The sequence below is a fragment of the Geotrypetes seraphini genome, chromosome 14 (genome assembly GCF_902459505.1).
Source record: "Geotrypetes seraphini chromosome 14, aGeoSer1.1, whole genome shotgun sequence".
NCBI classification, from domain to species: domain Eukaryota; kingdom Metazoa; phylum Chordata; class Amphibia; order Gymnophiona; family Dermophiidae; genus Geotrypetes; species Geotrypetes seraphini.
The window spans coordinates 26,400,056-26,420,128 of NC_047097.1; the positions used below are offsets into that span (position 1 = coordinate 26,400,056).

The 20,073-nt window shown below is 43.5% G+C and overlaps 1 protein-coding gene across 3 annotated transcripts in view; it reads right to left on the reverse strand.

Moving 5' to 3' along the window:
* The window catches only part of IL16 (interleukin 16), a 93,080-nt gene that overhangs the window by 43,896 nt on the left and 29,111 nt on the right, over positions 1-20,073 (reverse strand). For all 3 annotated transcript variants that reach the window (XM_033920192.1, XM_033920193.1, XM_033920191.1), the window contains 4 exons: positions 12,998-13,106; positions 12,585-12,727; positions 4,190-4,300; positions 1,947-2,061 (listed from right to left, as the gene is read on the reverse strand). In XM_033920192.1, the coding sequence (XP_033776083.1) occupies positions 1,947-2,061; positions 4,190-4,300; positions 12,585-12,727; positions 12,998-13,106 (478 nt within the window). The remainder of the gene's footprint in view (positions 1-1,946; positions 2,062-4,189; positions 4,301-12,584; positions 12,728-12,997; positions 13,107-20,073) is intronic.

A 20,073-nucleotide genomic window follows, 5' to 3' on the forward strand; every position in this document is an offset into this window, starting at 1 on the left:
TGCACCGAGCCAAGCTCATTTTGGGGAGATGACACGGTATATACTAGCAGAATTTACATTAGACACCTAACTAGCATTATTCTTTGACTTGCATATGCAACTTTGCATGCAACCATCAAATTGTGCACACAGGTTTATAGAATTAGAGAGATAAGGGCAATTCTCTAACAGGGCACCTGATGGAAACCTATTAGCATAAAGGAAAGTAGGCACATAGGACCCGATTCTATAAATGGCACCACTTGGCCTGATTGTCAATCCTGCCTAGTGGTGCCCAGGCAAGCTTAGGTGTTGCTAAGTGTCCTAGAGGTAGGACGGCTAGCGATGCCTACGTCAACTACACCTCGTCTCTTCACCATCCATCCCTACTTTTCAGGTAGGCATTGTTAGGTGTCGGAAGGCACCTCATGGAATTCCATACCTAACTTGTAATATAATCTTTTAGTAATTATTCAACTAACTTCAATGGCATGGTCAACTACCATGCATTTAAGCTAGTTGATTTCATTTAGGCGTGGATTTTAGTTAGGCGTCGCTAGGTGGTGGCCTCAATTACGGCACCTTGCAGCACCTAACGAGGGTGCCGTTTATAGAATCAGACCCATACTTTTCTTTGTAGAACAACAGTCTAACTGGGTATGATTTAGTCATGGGCAGTTAAGCCAGCTAAAGACCTGGTGTAACTGTGGCATCTAAATTCCTGTGCATAGATCATGTATAAGTAGGTATTATTCTTCGGCGTGCCTATCATTTGCATTATAAATCTCATTTTAGGGGCAATTTTATAACTGGGTGCCATGATTTAGGCGCCTGGAAGCAGCACACCGAGCGCTAATTCTGTAACAGGATTTAACATAAGAATGGCCTTACTAGGTCAGACCAATGGTCCATCAAGCCCAGTAGCCCATCCTCATGGTGGTCAATCCAGGTCACTAGTACCTGGCAACAACCCAAGGAGTAGCAATAGTCCAGAATCCCAAAGAGTAACAAAAGATTCTAGAACCCCAAAGAATATCAAGATTCCATGCAGAATCTCAAAGAATATTAAGATTCCAGAACCCCAATTAGTAGCAACATTCCATGCTACTGATCCAGGGCAAGCAGTGGCTTTCCCCAAGTAACATAGTAACAAGTAAATGACAGTAGATAAAGACTCGAATGGTCCATCCAGTCTGCCCAATCGTACACTCTTTAGAAACCCAGTGCTCTGCCCAGTAGTGTGCTATGGACTTTGGACTTTTCCTCCAGGAAATTGTCCAAACCCCTTCTTAAAACCAGCTAGGCTATCCGCTCTTACCACATCCTCTGGCAACTCATTCCAGAGGTTAACTCTTTTCTGAGTGAAAAAATATTTCCTCCTATTGGTTTTATGAGTATTTCCCTGTAACTTCATCGAGTGTCCACTAGTCTTTGTAATTTTTGACAGAGTGAAAAATTGATCCACTTGTACCCGTTCTACTCCACTCAGGATTGTGTAGACTTCAATCCTATCTCCCCTCAGGCGTCTCTTTTCCAAGCTGAAGAGCCCTAACCGTTTTAGTCTTTCCTCATACGAGAGGCGTTCCATCCCTTTTACCATCTTGGTCGCTCTTCTTTGAACCTTTTCTAGTGCTGCTATATCTTTCTTAAGATATGAAGACCAGAATTGAACGCAATACTCCAGGTGAGGTCGCACCATTGCTGCTAAGATTCCATTATGAAATACCAGTATAAGTCAGTATCAGAGCTGGTTAAGGGGATGAAGTGTGTGTGTCTTTTGAAAGCAAGATGTACGTTGTAGACATCCAGGTAACCAATGAAGAAAATTTAACAAGATTTTGGATATTAATCTGAGATAGCAAAAAGAAGGACAGAGTCTGTAAGAAATCCAGAAATATCCTGCAACCCTGTAAATATCAGTGTCTACAAACCACTCTAAGCAGAGCGTGTGATTGGCAAGTGCTCACCTTCCTGCAGTCTCCCATCAGCAGCTGCCGCGCCTCCTGGGAAAATAGTTTTGACATAGATTCCTATAGGTCCATAAATGCTGTCCTTCCCTCCGACAATACTGAATCCCAGTCCCTCATTTATGGAGAAGAAAGAAAATATATTTAAATTCATTTATGTAGCTGAGTGGAGCTGAATATTGAACAATAACATTAAATGTTTTTTTATTTATAATTTACATTCATGTGCCAGCTATTCAGAGGCAGCTCTAAGTGGGCAATCTTCCACCCCATCAAAAATAGTTACACAGTAGCATAAGCAAGAATGGATCAGATGCAGAGTCAGCACTTTCGCTTTATGCACTGTCATCCCGGGGGTGGGGCTATTTCATCAGGCAGTTTCTACATGTAAATTATGTTTTACATATATACACCCCCTCATTGTATAATTTGGTACCTACATGTAAGGACTATTTGCTCACTTAAATTTATAGAAGACTAGCACTTACAGCAGAGTATACTTACCCATGTAAGTGAATGCCCCCTTGCACTTACACACTCTGCCACTTCAACGCACAATTACAGAGTAACCTTGCCACCACTCACACTCTTAAGTGTACACTTACTCATAAAAATGTCAGTGTTCTGTAGAATTATGCACTCAAGTGGTGGGTAACTGCGGGATCCCAGTTATAGAATCACTCTTATTGCCATGTGGTTAATAATTTGGATTTTTTTTTTTTTTTGCAACTTTATGTATGTTTCTACTATGCGAGACACCTGGGGATAGGCTTGGTATACATTTTTTAAACCTAGTATTATATGTGTATATACGTAGGACGATTGATTTGGTATAAACGTGTGCATATAAGTAGGATGATCAATGTGCCAGTAACGTAAGTAGGATGATTGATTTTGGCATAATCATGCCGGTATTAATAACTCTGTATTATTACACCACCACAGAGCTTTGTGTATTTCAGTATAGAGCCCATGTAATGTAACACCTCACAGAAGCTCTTTGTAACTCAGTATAGTAACATCTCTACAGAAGCTCATGTAAACCACTCTGAATTGACTCCCCAGTCATTAGAAACATAGAACCGCGATGGCAGATAAACGCCAAAGGGCCCATCTGCAGTTACCCTCATATTTTCCTCTCTCTAAGAGATCCCACGTGCCTATCTCACACTTTTTTGAATTCAGACATAGTCTCTGTCTCTACCCACCTCTTCTGGGAGACTGTTCCACACATCTACCACCCTTTCTGTAAAAAACGTTTTTCCTTAGATTACTCCTGAGCCTATCACCTCTTAACTTCATCCTGCCAAAAATAGGTGGGAAAAAAAATCTACACCGGGCATTATCCTATAAAGAGTGCTCTAAGCTGAGCGTCTTTCATAGAACAGTGCTTAGTGCCAATTCCCACGCTCAGCTTTGGGCATGAGGACTTCTGCTTGCAGAAATCTGGTGTAAATCTTGGCAGAAGACAAAGGGCAGAAGACAATTCCACCGTGAATCCAGAACGAGCAACAACAACAGCGGAGGAGATGAGGAAAGAAAGCACTTGTTGTTCCTCTATAATAATAATAAATTTATTCTTATATACCGCCCATCTATAAGATTTTGGGCGGTTAACAGAGAAGAAGAACTGTACAGTCAGTGAAATATAAATATATATATATATATATATAATTCAGTAAAAAACATGATCATGAGATAAAAATACATAATTATTTGACAAACTTATTAAACAAATAGGTTTTTAAAAACTTTCTAAAAACATAATAAGAATCCATTTGACAGATCAACGGGCTTAACCAAGAGTTCGTTTTCCCTAATTGAAAAGCAAGAGACCTATTCAAAAATCTCTTGTAACGACAGATCTTAACTGAAGGATAGATAAACATAAAATTATTACAGGTATTTTTCGATGATCTATAAAAAATTAAATTGGGAGGTTAGATAACCCGGAGCTAAGCCATAAAAAGCTTTAAAACAAAGACAGCCAAACTTAAAGAGAATACGTGCCTCAAAAGGCAACCAATACAACTGTTGATAGTAAGGACTGATATGATCACATTTCTTTAAACCAAAAATCAGGCGCACTGCCGTATTCTGTATTAATTGGATACGTCGTAGATTTTTCTTAAGGGATGCAAGATAGATGATATTACAATAGTCAAGGACAGACAGAACCAAAGACTATACCAAGAGTCTAAAAGAAACAAAATCAAAGTATCTCTTGATGGTTTGGGACTTACCTTGCCTTGGCCTTTCATTAAAACCACATTGGAAATGACCGAGGCTTGGGAGCCACTGGATACAGTCATTAGCTGAGCTGTGCTGAGTGATCGAGTGGGTCTGGAAACAGCCTGTACCCAGGAAAGCCAGAATCAGAGTAGACGTTGGCAACTGTGTCATATAATATATAAACATTTTGATCTGGTAACTTCTAACATCACGTTTTCATTCAATCCAAGTATAAGAATAATAAGAGGATAATTCTTTAAGTGGGTACAGTCGATTCCGCTCAAGTGCAAGGCCTCCGGACTGGACCGCCACGTGCGCTTAAGCGGAGTGTACGCTTAATAGGAGTACACTTCTCTCTCCATATTCACATGTGTTATTCGCTGTTTTCTATTAAAAACCATCGTGAAATCGCAAATAACACGGTGGTAGACCTGGCCTGTTCCTGAAGGAGAAGCAAAACATGGTGAAGAAAGTGCTGGGAATCAGCAATTTTCTCTGTAAATGCTCGGAATCAGCGATTTCTCTATACAAGTTGATGTTATTTGGGGGGAGAAGCCAGCAAGCTAAAAAACATGAATAATCAAAACCGCAATTACTGAAACCGTGAATACGGAGGGAGAAGTGTACCACTTTGTAGTCAGGTGGTTGTTTAGCCAGAATCGGCAGCTACCTGGGGTGATGGCAGCAACAGCAAGCAGTGCTGAGAGGAAGGTGCTGGTGAGTGGTCGGCATACTGGCGTAGGTCTCCCGTCTAAAGCTATGTTTCGCCCACACCAGGCTTTATCAAGGAAATCCTCCTTTATATTAACAGACTCATTTTCCCCGCATTAGGCAACTTTTCATCCCCACACTTTTTTACCCCAGAATTTCACCCCCAGGTACGTTTCACCACAGAATATTCACCCCATACCTTTCGCCCCTCCACATTTCATCCCTTGGTACTTTTCACCCCCCACACTTTTCGCTCCCAGCCATTCATTATATTCCAGAATGTATTTTTGTATATAACATAGTGTTAACTAACAGCTCTGTGCTCTGTGACCTGCAGTCAGAATCCCATACTTGAGGGCAAAATATGGGGGGGGGGGGGGCAAAGCTTCCACAAACCATTTTTTAGGGTGCGGCGCATGTCTTGAATTTGTTACTTTGATGAGAAACTCAGAAGAGCTGAAAGGAGGCGGCCGCTGCTGTTCTCCAAATCTCTTCACACCGATCCTGCTGGCCACTGGCCTTCGCTGCAGCAAATTAATGCTCCTCTTAAGCGGTAAGTTCTTGGTCTGGTCTCATTAGTTATTTTATGTTGTGGGGAGGTAAAATGAGACCTAACACAAAGTCGTTGTGCTAGGGAGTGGAGGGGTTGGCAAATCTATTCTACCTGTGCAGTTTGTCAGGGGGACATTTATTGAAAAATATGACCCTACCATCAAAGATTTTTACCGTAAAGATATTGAAGTGGATGCGTCCCTCAAAAAACCCCACAAAAACCTAAGAACATAAGAATGGCTGCTGCTGGGTCAGACCAGTGGTCCATCGTGCCCAGCAGTCCGCTCCCACGGTGGCCCTTTGGTCAAAGACCAGTGCCCTAACTGAGATTAGCCCCATCAGTGTACGTTCTTGTTTAGCAGGAACTTCTCTAACTTTGTCTTGAATCCCTGGAGGGTGTTTCCCCCTATAACAGACTTTGGAAGAGCATTCCAGTTTTCCACCACTCTCTGGGTGAAGAAGAACTTCCTTACTTTTGTACGGAATCTATCCCCTTTCAATTTTAGAGAATGCCCTCTCGTTCTCCCTACCTTGGAGAGGGTGAATAACCTGTCTTTATCTACTAAGTCTAACCCCTTCAGTACCTTGAATGTTTCAATCATGTCCCCCTCTTAATCTCCTCTGTTCGAGGGAGAAGAGGCCCAGTTTCTCTAATCTTTCACTGTAGAGCAGCTCCTCCAACCCCTTAACCATCTTAGTCGCTCTTCTCTGGACCCTTTTGAGTAGTACTGTGTCCTTCTTCATGTATGGCGACCAGAAAATGGGTGAGCTAGTGGGAGAAGGAAGAGGACAGAAGACAATATGGCAGAATTTAGACTATGGGGAAGAAGGGAAGAGATTGGGCAAATGCAGGATATTGGGGGGTGGGGAGAGACAGCGCAGTGCAGACTCTGGAAAGAGGAAAAGATGGGCTAATGCCGGAGATGAAGGGTGCAGACCATGGCGGGTGAGGAGGAAGATGGGGTCATGCAGAATATCGAGTGGGAGCAGATGAAAACAAAGCAATAAGGCGAGACAAGATGATCGAGATGGGGGGAAGAGAGATTGGGCAATGAAGAATGATGGCTTTGCTTTTGTGGTAGTGGTGAAGAGGAGGAGGAGGAGAGACTAGATGGTTAGGATGTGGGGCAGAGAGATAGGACAATGCCGGTGACGGTGTGCGAGTAAAGAGATGGGTGATGCTGGATGGTGACGGGGTGGAGAGAGAAGAGCAATGCTGGTCAGTTAGGGAAAAGAGAAAGGGATGATGCAAGGGAAGAGAGGGACAGATGTTGGAAATTGGGATAGAAGAAAGAAAAAAAACAAAGAAAGAAAATGATGGACAGCAACAGAAAGGAAGAGAGGGGAAATGCACATAAGTGGCAGGAAATGCTGCCTGTGGATGGAGGGAAAAGGAAGAGCTGGAAACTAGATAGATCTGAGAAGGAAGCAGAAAATAGAAGAAAGTTGGATGTGAAGAAGAAAGGAGAGAAAAGAAATAGTGAATGGACAGGAAGCCCTGGAAACAGAGCACCAGAAATAGGGAACAAAATAATTAGAACAATAAAAGACAACAAAGGTAAGAAAAATGGGTTAGTAACGGAAACATGTTAGTTCTGAGAATTTACTTCCGCTCTCTACAAGAGGAAATGTGAGGGGGGGGGGGGCAGTATGCAATTAACCAAATTTTAATTGCACTTAATCGTGCGATTAAAATTTTTAATCGATGTGCAGCTCTAATTTTTTATTAACGGCTACGTGTTAATGATTCCATTAGCCTGCAGCCATTTTCAAATATTGCAGCGGGCACACTTACCGCCACCTATTTCGAAGGCGGTAAGAGGTCCTGAGTTATCCTTGCGCTAAAATGTTGCAATGTAGATGCACTAATTAGCTAGTTCGAGAACACGCACTCTCTGCTCCCGATATGCTTCTCTTAAAAAATACAAAAAATATTTAGCGTGCAGTTAGCAAGCGCAAGTGGCAAAACTAAGGAGTCCTTTTACTAAGGCGCACTAGTGCATCTTAGCGCTTGCTAAATGCTAACGCGTCCATTATAGCCTACAGACGTGTTAGTATTTAGCGAGCGCTAAGACGCACTAGTGCGCCTTAGTAAAAGGACCCCTAATGTGGAATGCTTTACGCATCCTGCTTTAGGCCATTTTTACTGTATTAGGTGCGCGCTAGGGCTTAATGGAAGCAGCGAAACTAGACAGCCACAGCTCCATTTTTACTAATCTCAGCACCAAACTACAAAACCTTCAGGAGGGAAATAAAAACCAGGTCATTCGAGAAATATATCAAGACAAACTCCTGATACAACCAATCGCCTCACTCCATCACCAGACTCCAAATGTTCCAACCGCTAGCCTCCCTGTAATCTTCTGGATATGACCAGAATCTCGTCCTTTTGTACTCCGCCTAGAACCACAAGGTATTAGCGGAATAAAAGAAGCTAATGTAATGTAAAGGGAACCCCAAGATATTTCAAATGCATTTGCATCTATCTTTGGGGATATCTTGAAAACCAGACCAGTTTGAGATCCCACGATCCGCTTGCTAAGAAGTTGTAATTCCTTTATGAAGCACGCAGAATTCAGTTATTCCCTATTTAAGTAACACACAACTAAGCGCACCCCGTAAAAAGACCAGAAAACTATCAACAACTTCATTTAAAATCTAGTGCCAAGGAGCAGCGACTATGGGTACCTTGGCATCGGATCCCTTCACGCTTCCTTGGACTCCATAATAGCCCTTTTCAGCGTTGATTCCGCATCAGCAAACATGGTTTGTTTTACTCAGCAGCTAAGAATGATTTAGTGATGCAGAATACTGAAAGCCTCATTAAGTCTCATTGAACCGTTACTGTAAAATCTCTTTTCAGCTATGCGATATGTTATGACCCTTCTCTACAGAAGTGAACGCACCGAAATAGGCAAGGTAGAAACCGTATATCATATTTATTACAGGCTTCCAATTTGGTATAAATCTGGGTATGTAACAGACAGAAACTAATGGGAAAAAAATTCTTAGCTCTTGCTCTGATCAAGCTGCAGCATTTGCTAGCAAAGATAATAATAAGGAGAAAAAACACACAAGTCGAGACGCAATAGATGTATATAAATCTGTTTGACAAATATGACCCTACATGAAGGATGTCTTTATGTAATCAGAAGCTGAATGAGAATACTAGATGGTCTATATGATAAATTTCTCTTTCCATCTGAGGAATATGTTTATTCTAAAACTTGCTATACCACATTTTCTGGGCTCAGGTCAATGTGGTTTACAATAATTTAAAAGTCTCCGAAATCGGAAAGGAAATACTAAATAAAACAGGAAAGACACAAAGCATTCATACGTAGCATTACATTTACGAGCATCAAATTTCGCACTACCCAAGAAGGGGGAAAGCTCTGGATAGGTCTCTGCTAGCCACAAACAAGATCCGTTGACATCCCAAATGGCAACCTGCTCATGACCGAAAGAGGATAGAAAATAGAAAGCTTTTAATTGGCATTTAAATTTCTGAAAAGAGGATTATGATCAGATATAGGGAGGTGCTGTGTTCCATAATTTTGGCTCCTGGAAAAATAAAGCCAAGTTATCTGTCATCTCGTAATGGGCTTTCATTGGCGTAGGAGTGAAAGGCGACCACCATCCAGGGATCATAATAAACTTCATGGAGTATATTGTACAATCATGGACCAAAAATATGCAGGGGAACCAAACTGATAGACCTAGAATTTGGCCTCATTTTAGTGCCCCAGTGCTGTGTATTCAGTACCAACTCAAAAACAGCATCTTGATGTCAAGATTCCATGACAGAATGCTAAGTGCTCATGTTTAGGTGTGCCTTCATACACTTCAGTTTCTTCCCTCACTGAGGAGAATTATAATCTACTGCGTCCAAGGATCCCCACTGATCCATATCTCCATAGAGTTCAACTCTTCTGCTCTAATCATCCCCAAAAATCTAATTGACATCACTCACGTTTAACTACAGGTGATCACATTCATACATTCCTCAAAATCATAGGCGCCAGCTCTGTGGGTGCTCGAGGACCCTCAGTATCGAACCAAGTCCCTGACGGTGTCCATGGTGCAATCGATGCGGCGTTGTCTTCAGGCCAGCTCCCTCTTCCTCAGTGCTGCAGTGCACAAAGCCAGGGGCAGAGGCTCCTACGTGCGTCTTGTGCCTGAACCAGAAGCCTTCTGACATCGCGATGTCATAGGGAAAAGCTTCCAGACAAGGCATGGGATGCGCGAGGAGCCACTGCCTATGGCTTTGTGATTGATTTACATCTGCTGTCTGTATTTTGCACTGTTCAGGAAGAAATGCATTTGTTTCTTTTCCTCTAGGGTTGTACTGCTCGCAGAGTCTTGCATCTTAGGGTTTGTCTGTATATATTAGTACTTTTAGTTTTCGGTCTCCTAATTGCATGGAGTTTTCTGTGTTCTGGTAGGAATGACTATTGAGAAGCATACAGCGTGCTTTGTGTAGTTTAATTTTGTGGTTAACCATTATGTGTTGTTAATTCAACTATATTGTGTGTGTGTGTATACATATGAAAAATGAATGGAAAAAATGGTGTTGCAATTAGTACTATTATGGGGCGGGGTCTGGGACGGAGATTGGGTGGAGATGGGCGGGGTCTGGCCCACGACTTAGCCCAGTGTTCTTCAACTGCCGGTCCACAGACCGGTGCCGGTCCACAAAATAATTATTTTATTTCTGCCAGTCCACAGGTATCAAAAGGTTGTCTGGGTTTTGGAAGGCCCCGAGTTCGGGGCCGCTTCTGGAGAGCTTCCAAGCATACCTGGATGCGACGCAATGATGTCACACACATGCACGTGATGTCATCGCATTGCATCTGTGCATGCTAAGAGGCCCTCCAAACACAACCCCAAGCTCAGGGATGTAGAGACAAGATCTGTGGGTGGGGTGGCGGAGCTGTGGGCATAATGGGGGTGTGACCGAGGGCAGAACAGGGCAGGGTAACATGTCTTCTTTTTTTTTTAGCGAAGAACTCTGGTAACCTTAATCTAGAGAGGTTCAAGGCCTAAATGAATACAGGAGCCTTTCCCTGCATTTTAACTGCACTTCCACAGTTGCCGCCAGCATAGAAATACCAACGGATCGCCTTGACACTCACAGCTAAGTTGAAGTTTAGTTTTGTTTTCACTTTTGTTCAGCGTCACTATTTTCTCTACATTGGCGGTCGGGACAGTAAAGCTGCTTTGATGGTCTTAGTGGCAACTCTGGTTTAGTTATATACTATTCCACAAGGTTGCAGGTCTGACAAGTATTTATTGAATATATATAAGTACATATACACCAGGGATTTCAAAGTCCTTCCTTGAGGGCCGCAATCCAGTCGGGTTTTCAGGATTTCCCCAATGAATATACATTGAAAGCAGTGCATGCACATAGATCTCATGCATATTCATTAGGGAAATCTTGAAAACCCGACTGGATTGTGGCCCTCAAGGAGGGACTTTGAGACCCCTGATATATACTGTGATTTCTTGTATGGTTGATGATTATCGCAGTGATTGAATCTGAAACTCCCTAGAATTGATATTAATAACCTTAATCTAGGCCAGGGGTGTCAAAGTCCTTCCTGGAGGGCCACAATCCAGTCAGGTTTTCAGGATTTCCCCCAATGAATATGCATGAGATCTATTTGCATGCACTGCTTTCATTGTATTACATTACATTAGAGATTTCTATTCCGCCATTGCCTTGCGGTTCAAGGCGGATTGCAAAAAAATGACAAAAAACATATTAGGAAAGGCCTAAAAACATATCTGTTCCTAAAGTACTTGGGCAACTAACCTCATCCCTCAATAACTGATCCCTAGAGCTGTTAATCACTAGCTTTTAAGTTTGTTAAATCCACTCAATCTGTAACATCTTTTAATTAATGTAAACCGCATAGAACTTCACGGTCCTGCGGTATATAAACTGTTATATTGTTATTATAACTGGTTAGCATGGCCATAACTCAGGAGCCCTTAGCACCTCTTAAATCAGGGGTGTCCAATGTCGGTCCTCGTGGGCCGCAATCCAGTCGGGTTTTCAGGATTTCCCCAATGAATATGCATTGAAAGCAGTGCATGCACACAGATTTCATGCATATTCATTGGGGAAATCCTGAAAACCCGACTGGATTGCGGCCCTCGAGGACCGACATTGGACACCCCTGTCTTAAATAGAAAGTGGCAAGAGCTCCGGTCTTAATTTTTTAAAAATGGTGGCAACCTAATGCTAGCATTAATGCAAGGTCAGACATGCGACAAATACATTATTGACAGCTATGCTAGAAATGTGCTTAGTGTGTGGGAAAAGCTCACATAACAATGCTCTAAGCCAGTGGTCTCAAACTCGCGGCCCGCCAAGTCCTATTTTGAGGCCCTCAGTATGTTTATCATAATCACAAAAGTAAAATAAAACCGTTTCTCGATCATATGTCAATATTATTATTAAGTCTTGGCCAAAAGGAAAGATTTATCCTCTATAATAAAATCCTAAGCGCACATGCGCACTTAGGTCGGCGTGTTTCCTGACCGTGCGCTGTGTCCCTCCATGTCGCATTCCACTTTCGAACATGGAGGCAGGAAACACGCCGGCGACTCCCCCCTCCTGCCCTCACTCACTGCCAGAGAAGCCTCCATAGGCGTCGGAACCAGGGGGTGGGGTTCACAGGCACCCCTGCCGGCATCTACTGCTCCCCTTTGCCTGCTCACCCGCCCGCCGCATTTAACTTCAAAGAAAAGCGCTGCGCCGTGCTGCCGCTGGCCTCGCCGTCTTCTCTCCATTGCAGCCCGCCCTCTGACAACTTCCCATTTCCGCTAGGGCTGGCCGCAGTGGACAGAAGACGCCGAGGCCAGCAACAGCACGGCGCTGCGCTTTTCTTTGAAGTTAAACACGGGGCGGGGTGGGTGGAACAGTTTTGAACTGGTTTTGCTCCTTCCTGATGAAAAGATGGGAGAAGGGGGCTGGGGGTGGGGTAAAAATGGGTTTGGAGCTGGGGCTGAAAATAGGGGACATGTGAGGGAAGGAGGCTTTACTAGCACCCATTAATGTAACGGGCTTAAACACTAGTAAACTATAATGACAGATTACAAGAAAGACTTCCTGCCTTTAATGTTGCACAATACCTGCACATCCCCTCCAGAGCTAGCCAGTTGTTGAGACAGGGATTTCCGCGCGCCGTGAAGACCATGTGCTTGCCTGTCTCTGCATAGGGTTGGCTTCTTTGCCAAGGGAGAACCAATTTCACTTATCCAGTACGGATTAACACCTGGAATACAAATGGATACAAAATGTGCTAAATTACTTTTCTACAATACTTCTGTAGCTGGACTTTCATTTCATTCATTCCACTCCTTGCTCACAGCTCGTCTAAATGCATTTAACAAGGTGCATTCACAGTAGTTTCATGATGGTTCTATGAAGGGCATTAACTTCTGCTTAGGGCTGGCGGGAGAAGCATTGTACAGTGCAGAAATCAGTCTAGTAGCGTTATAGAAATGATTAGCGGTAGGATACTGAGACAAGAAGACAGACTTACTTGTTGAATTGCTTCGAGTCCTTAGACAGGTGGCTTTGGGATGGAAAGCATTTGGGCTCTGGGCTTCTAGCTTGCTTGTTCTGTCCTTAAAAGCAGCTGCACTAACATCCTGTAAAAACATTACATTTTCAGTACAAAGTTATCCATATGCTGAAAATTGCTTGTTCTAAAATTGTTACCGCTTATCAAACATATTTCACTGAACTGGAAAGGAACAGGATTCTTGTGTAATTGGAACAAGATGAAAAATGTCTTCATATACACTCCATGTTGTACAGTGTGTTTCTGATTGCAGAAAACTAGGGACTTGTATCCTGCCTTTTTGTGGCTTTGGCATTTCAAAGCTGACATTCAAAGTGGTGGGCACTAGAGGATTAACTAACCTTTCCGTGCCCGATCCTTGCAGACCTGACCAATTCACAACATAAAAAAATTAAAATGAGGGCGATCGGAGGAATACCCCCTTCCGCCCGCACAGATCACTAGTATGCGGTCCTGATGCATGCACAAACCATCTGCTTTCCCTGCAGATGATTTGTGTATGCGTTTTGTGTCTGTTTTTTAAGGGTGGTTGTTTTTTTTTTTCAGGCCCCAACTCTCCTGCTCTCCCAGGGAATTGAGATCCCCAGCGGTAGCAGCTTCTTCCCCTTCGCCGACATTGCCATTCACTGCCCCAGCTAGATTCACTAGCTCTACTCTCTGCCCCTTCCAGCCGAGCCCTGCTCTTGTCGCCCCGACTCTCCTGCTCTTCCCCGCAGTGCAGCCCCGCTTTAAAACCATGAACTCGCACTGCGGAGAAGGGCGGCAGAGTGCAGAAGAGTTGGGACGACAAGAGCAGGGCTTGGCTGGAAGAGGCAGAGAGCAGAGAGGCATCTGCAAAGATCAGAAGGAAAGACGTTAAAGCCATCTGACAACTCTGTAGACAGCATAACATGTGGTTCTGTTCTAAAAACACCTGACTTGTGGAGCCATTTCCAGACCTACAGCCTAATCTAAAACTTTAGGATAAACCAGCCACAGTTTCAATCCAAAATTCACAACTGGCTGCCCAAGAGGGATTTCAGGCCGAGGACAGTGGGAAAGGACATTTACGACTGGTCCCCACCAGTCGCTTTTTGTGTTGATTGGCCAGCTCAGTCGGATTCAAAGATTTCTTTAGTTAATCGTGTCCCTGCCTACTTTTCATGCCGTTCTCCTCATTTGCATGCATGGAACGGAATCAGATCGGCACAAAGCTAAGTGAATCGGGCCGGAGTAAAATCGAGCACCAGAGGAGTCGCAAACCGATTGGTACACGATCGGTTTGCTTTGTGAATCCAGCCCTAAGTGACTTGCCCGAGATCACAAGGAGCAGCACTGGGATTTGACCTCACAACCTCTGGATGCAGAGGAGGCTCAGCCAATGAGCCACAGATTGCCAGATTTTCAAAAAATGTGGGTCTGGTCTTGGCTTTACTTCAGTGAATGTAGGGACTTGTAATTCTTATTCCTCGATTGTACTGTTCCTGAAAATCCTGATTGTACTGTTCCTGAACATCTGAAGCCAGTCAGTAACCCAGAAGAACCAAGAGAAGTCTCCGTAGATACCAAAAAGATGAAAGAGGAATGGTGATGTCGAAAGGAGGAGAGGGAGGTAGGGAGAACGAGAGGGCACTCTCTAAAGTTGAAAGGGGAGAGATTCCGTACGAACGTAAGGAAGTTCTTCTTCACCCAGAGAGCGGTAGAAAACTGGAATGCTTTTCCGGAGGCTGTTATAGGGGAAAACACCCTCCAGGGATTCAAGACAAAGTCAGACATGTTCCTGCTGAACCAGAACGTAAGCAGGTAAGGCTAGACTCAGTTAGGGCGCTGGTCTTTGACCAGAGGGCTGCCGTGTGAGTGGACTGCCGGGCACGATGGACCACTGGTCTGACCCAGCAGCGGCAATTCTTATGTTCTTATGTTATGTTCTAAAATACTCAGGGGTCCACCAAGGTATCAATTGATCATATTTTGTATTGATTGATGTGCTTCACTTTGAGAATTTGTGGAATCAAAAGTGAGAAATCAAATTGAATAATAACCTAAACTAAACCTTCTACATATAATTGTTTCATATAATATTCTGCCTACACTCTGCATTCAATCTGGTACATATAGGTTGTACGCATGGAGAGATATTTTTGATCAGACATCTAAGTCTAACTTTGGACATTTCCTGCAAGACGCCCAAATATCGGATTGAAGAAATGGCCATTTTCGAACCTGCAAGATGTCTAACTTTTTTTTTTTTAATGACCTGCTGGACATCTTAGCCTAGCAAAATATCTATCTATCTTGGCCATTTTTGAAAAATAGCATGTCCAAAAGAAAGACGTCCAAAGCAAACCATCTGCATGTAGGCAGAACCAGCATTTTTAAGGGACGACACACAGACACGCCAGCAGAGCAGTGGGGCACCTTAGAGAGCAGTGCTGTGAACTTCACATAAAGGGTGCCAGGTATACATCTCACCATAACTCCCTTATAATGTATGGTGAGCCTTCCAAAACTGCTACCTGTCTACCACTCCAATAGCCTTGCAGGCTGCAGGTGTCACCTATATGTCAGTACAGTAGGATTTTGGTAAATTTTGGTGGGATCACATTGTCCACCATAAATGTAGTGGTTAGAGTGGGATAGGGGCCTGCTTCTCCCCTCTCTACACTGCTCACCAGGCTACTCCAGACTCCTGCTTACTGCTAGGATTTCCCATATCATGTGCTGCTGCTATAGACACAGGTATGCACTGTTTCATTCAGATCTTTGGGGGATGGGAAAGAGATTTCCGCTGCCCCTTAATCAAGAGTAAGTGGGAGTGTGTGGGAGCCATATTTTCATCCCGCCAACGTAGGGTTACCAGATTTTCCATTTGGGAAAATCCAGACCCATGGCCACGTCCTCAAGACCGCCCTATTGTGCCCCCCAGCCCTGCCCCCAGTCGGCATGCGTGGAAACGGTACAATTACATCACATGAACCTTCTGTTATTTACTTGGATGTGATCAGCTGTTAAGCATATTAAGTAAAAACAAAACAGAGAGACAAAGATCCAGTAAGAACTGTGAGGGGAAAAAGAAAGTACATATTTTCTTAAAGATTTATTGAGTAATAACTCTCTTTAACTGACTTAATAACTTTCTTTAACTTTTATTGAGTAATTTGTGTTAAATTCAGGTCATTGATCCAGGCTGATCTTGCACAATCTTTAATATTTCGCTCTTGCTTGTTAGCGAGACGTCTGAGCCTGCATTTCATCCACCAGCTTTGTGAAGTTCTCCCATCCCTGGTGGACATACTCAAAATTAGGACAGAAATAGCCCCCCCCCCCTTTTCCTGGATGTGTACGAAAATAAACAAAAACTGACTCATAATCAAAGACCTACTATAGTGAAGTAATATATGATGTCAACGGCCCCCAAACCAACTTAAATAAATTACTGTGCCCCAAACTATCGGCATTCATTTTTTCATATCTATAGCTGGAGCACAAACTTGCCCACCAGAAAGGAAAATTTAGGCGGTCGTAGTTCTTCCAATTTCGGGTTACCTTCTGCATGGTTATCCCATCATGACAAGAAAAAGACGGCATTTATAACGATCCATAGGGGGTTTAACATGTAATAACATTCCATATATGACCGCCTCATACATCCATGGAATTGATGATTCCAATATGTTGTCAATGAGTAATTTTTACTGATAGCAACTGCAGTTTCTGTAATGTCCACTTCTACTTTGAATGGGTATGACAAGTACTCCACAACTGTTGCAATTTGGGGGGAAGAATCTATTGTTGAATTCCTAGATAACAGAAAAGATTTCTGAAAAACAAAATTTGGATATTGTCCCAGATGGTCCTGCGTATTAGGAAAATGATCAAAAGTGTTGTTTGCAAGGTCAGTCATCATTAGCTCAAATTTGTTCTTGTAGGATGAAACTGTGCTCATCATCTCGCCAATGCATTTGTTTTTATCTTGTAGTTCAAGGTTCATATCACTTAGTTCGCCTGTAAAGTCAGCGAGAAATGCCGGGTCACATAACCACTCTTCATCTTCCAACTCTGCTTGGTCATCTCCCCTCTCCTTCAAAAAAAACTTATTTCATTCAGCAAATCACGAAATCTTTGCAGAAATTTGTGCCTACTTAGTCACCTTACAGCTGTGTGCAAAATGATTTCCGCTGCCCCTTCATCAACAGTAAGATTGAAAAGCCGTCTTTGAAGTGATCAACCACAAACTGAATTTACAATTTTGAAAGGGATGTCCACAGTCTTTGTATTGAGTCTCTTGCTTGCCAAAACTTGCTGGTGAATGATGCAGTGGTAGGAAAGGAAATCTGGGGAGTCGAATGGATATCGCCCGGTATATAACACACTTCTAAGGGGTGTTGGGGGCGGGGCAGGAATGGGTGATTCTGAGAGGCAGGAGATCAGGTATGATGTCGGGCCTGTAGTGTATTGGCACGAAAACAACAAACGCCCTCAATACACCCGCAGGCAAGATTCCCGCAGGCAGGGAGAAAAGACAGGCAAAGGATCAGCAGCGGCGACAATCCCTCGGCATATGACCTGCTGGCACAAACTCTCTCCTAGTGACAGGGCAAGCTGCTGGAGAGATGGAGCCAAGTGGGGCTGGCGGTCTACCTCTGACCCTTCCGTGATCTACAGGATACAAGATTTAGATGCACTGGAGACAAAATGACCAGAAAGACTTCAGTTTCGAAAATGCTCACTTGGATGTTTTGACTAGGAAGACGTCCAAGAGCCGATTTATGCCATCTTTTGAACATCTAGCTTGTTTGAAAATGAGCCCCATAATGTCTAAATATTACTATTATGGGGGCAATTCTATAACAGGTACCTCCACTTAGCTGCCCCAATGCAGTGAAGGGAGAGTCTTTTCTGCAACGGCACCTTGAGTCTGTTCTGGAGTACTAGCTTAAACCTTAAAATTAGGTACAACCATTCATGTTGGGTTTATTGTTAGTATAAATGGGAGCGCCTGAGAGCATTCGGCAATGCGCATAGCTTATAGCATTCTATATGTTGCATGCATAAATTGGAGACTCTGCCCATGTGTATGCTCCCTTGAATTTAGACATAAAAAGCATAATTCTATAAAGTGGTGCCTAGAGGTACATCAAAAGTGCCATTGAATAGACACTTAATTGCCTATGTGCATTAGTCACTGTTCTACAAGATAGTTCCTAATTGCCAGGGACTGTTTTCTTCTTCTTTGTGACTCTATGCAGCACTGCGTGGATCTGGGAGACAAATCTAAGTACAGTGATACCTCGGAATCTGAACTTAATCCGTTCGAGAACCCCGTTCGCGTTCCAAGCCAATTTTTCCCATTGAAAATAATAGAAACTGGATTAATCTGTTCCTTGGTCCCACAAGATCGGGACCCCCTGGCAGAGACAGCAAGATTGGGCCCCAACCGGCATAGACATCAAGATCTGTCACCCCAACCAGCATAGATAGCAAGATTGGGCCCCCTGGCATAGACAGCAAGATCGGGCATCCCAACCAGCATAGATAGCAAGATTGGGCCATCCCAACCGGCATAGACAGCAAGATCTGTCACCCCAACCAGCATGCACAGCAAGATTGGGCCCCCCCCCTGGCATAAACAGCAAGATCGTCAACGGCAACTGCAAGCGGTGCTCAGCCCAAAGCTTCCCTCTGACGCGAACCGCCCAGGCGGAAACAGGAAGCTGCGTCAGAGGGGAAGCTTTGGGCTGAGCCACGCTTGCAGTTCCCGTACGTTCGGATTCCAAAGCAGCATTCGGATTCCGGGGCAAAATTTAATTTAAAAAATAGTTCGGATTTCAAGTTGTTCGAGTTCCGGGGCGTGGCGTTCGGATTCCGAGGTACCACTGTATATCCAATCTCGAATGCATCTCGGAAAAGAAAACTCGTGAGGGAGCTTTTAAATCTGTCTAACGTTGTTTATTCTCTGATAAGGACTGGAAAATGATTCCATATTTGAGGGGCAGTGAGAGAAAAGATTTCGGTGCATCTTGTATTAATAGTTTTTAAAGAGGGTAATGACAGTGTTCTGGAGGGAGCATAAGGGATAAGAAGTTTATCCAGAAATATAGGTTGATTTGACTGACGAATTTTGAAAGTTAAGAGAGCTAACTTGTAGGTAATTTTGTGAGGGACTCGAAGCCAGTGAGCATTTTTTTGTTCCTATCAAATTTAATAAACATCACTGAAATACTGTAAATTCTCTGCTTGCCTTTCAACAAATACTTCAGGTCTGCAATAAATTAAACCAAGGCAAATGATTCACAAAATGCAAATCCTGCTCATTTCAGTCTTCCTAAAATGCTACTGGATCTACAAATCACCTCACCATGTACCTCATCGTTCCATGGATGAGTAGCACAATTGTTGCTTCAAGCACTGTGACATGCCTGCGGCCTACTTGCAGGCTGACCTCGCATTCTAAAATCTAAAATCAATAGTCCAACCGGGATTGAAACCAGATGCACACAGAAGGTTTTTCAGATCGTAAGACAGGAGGCAGGAAATTACATTTTCCTGAACTTTTAACTGAGGAACAGTACTGACGCCCTGAAAATAGATGTGCAAGCAAAGCGCCTTGCATATTCCTTTTCAATTAAAATTTCTTTTTCTCATTAAAAACTAACTAACCTTCCTTTGGCTTTTAAAAAGTAAGTTTACATCACCAGGCTGCAGAAGTTTATGTCACACAGAACTGATTATAAAAAGGTTAGGCACGGTCTGACTCTGGCCAGTCTAGGCACGCTCCTAGAGAATACATATTAGCCACAATTGTCAAAGGGAAGGGGACATATGTAGGGTTACCAGACTAACCTGGGCATGCCCTCCTTTTCGAGGACATGTCTGGGGATCTGGACGGCTTTTCAAAACCTGGCACTTTTGTCTGGGTTTTGAAAAGCTTCCTCAAAATCGCCATCGGGGCTGAGGCGGAGCTGGGGGCGGGATTGGCGTATAATAGGGAAGGGAGGGTTGGAACTGGGCGGACCTGGGGGGCGGGTCTAAGGGTCTGAATTTTACTACAGTGA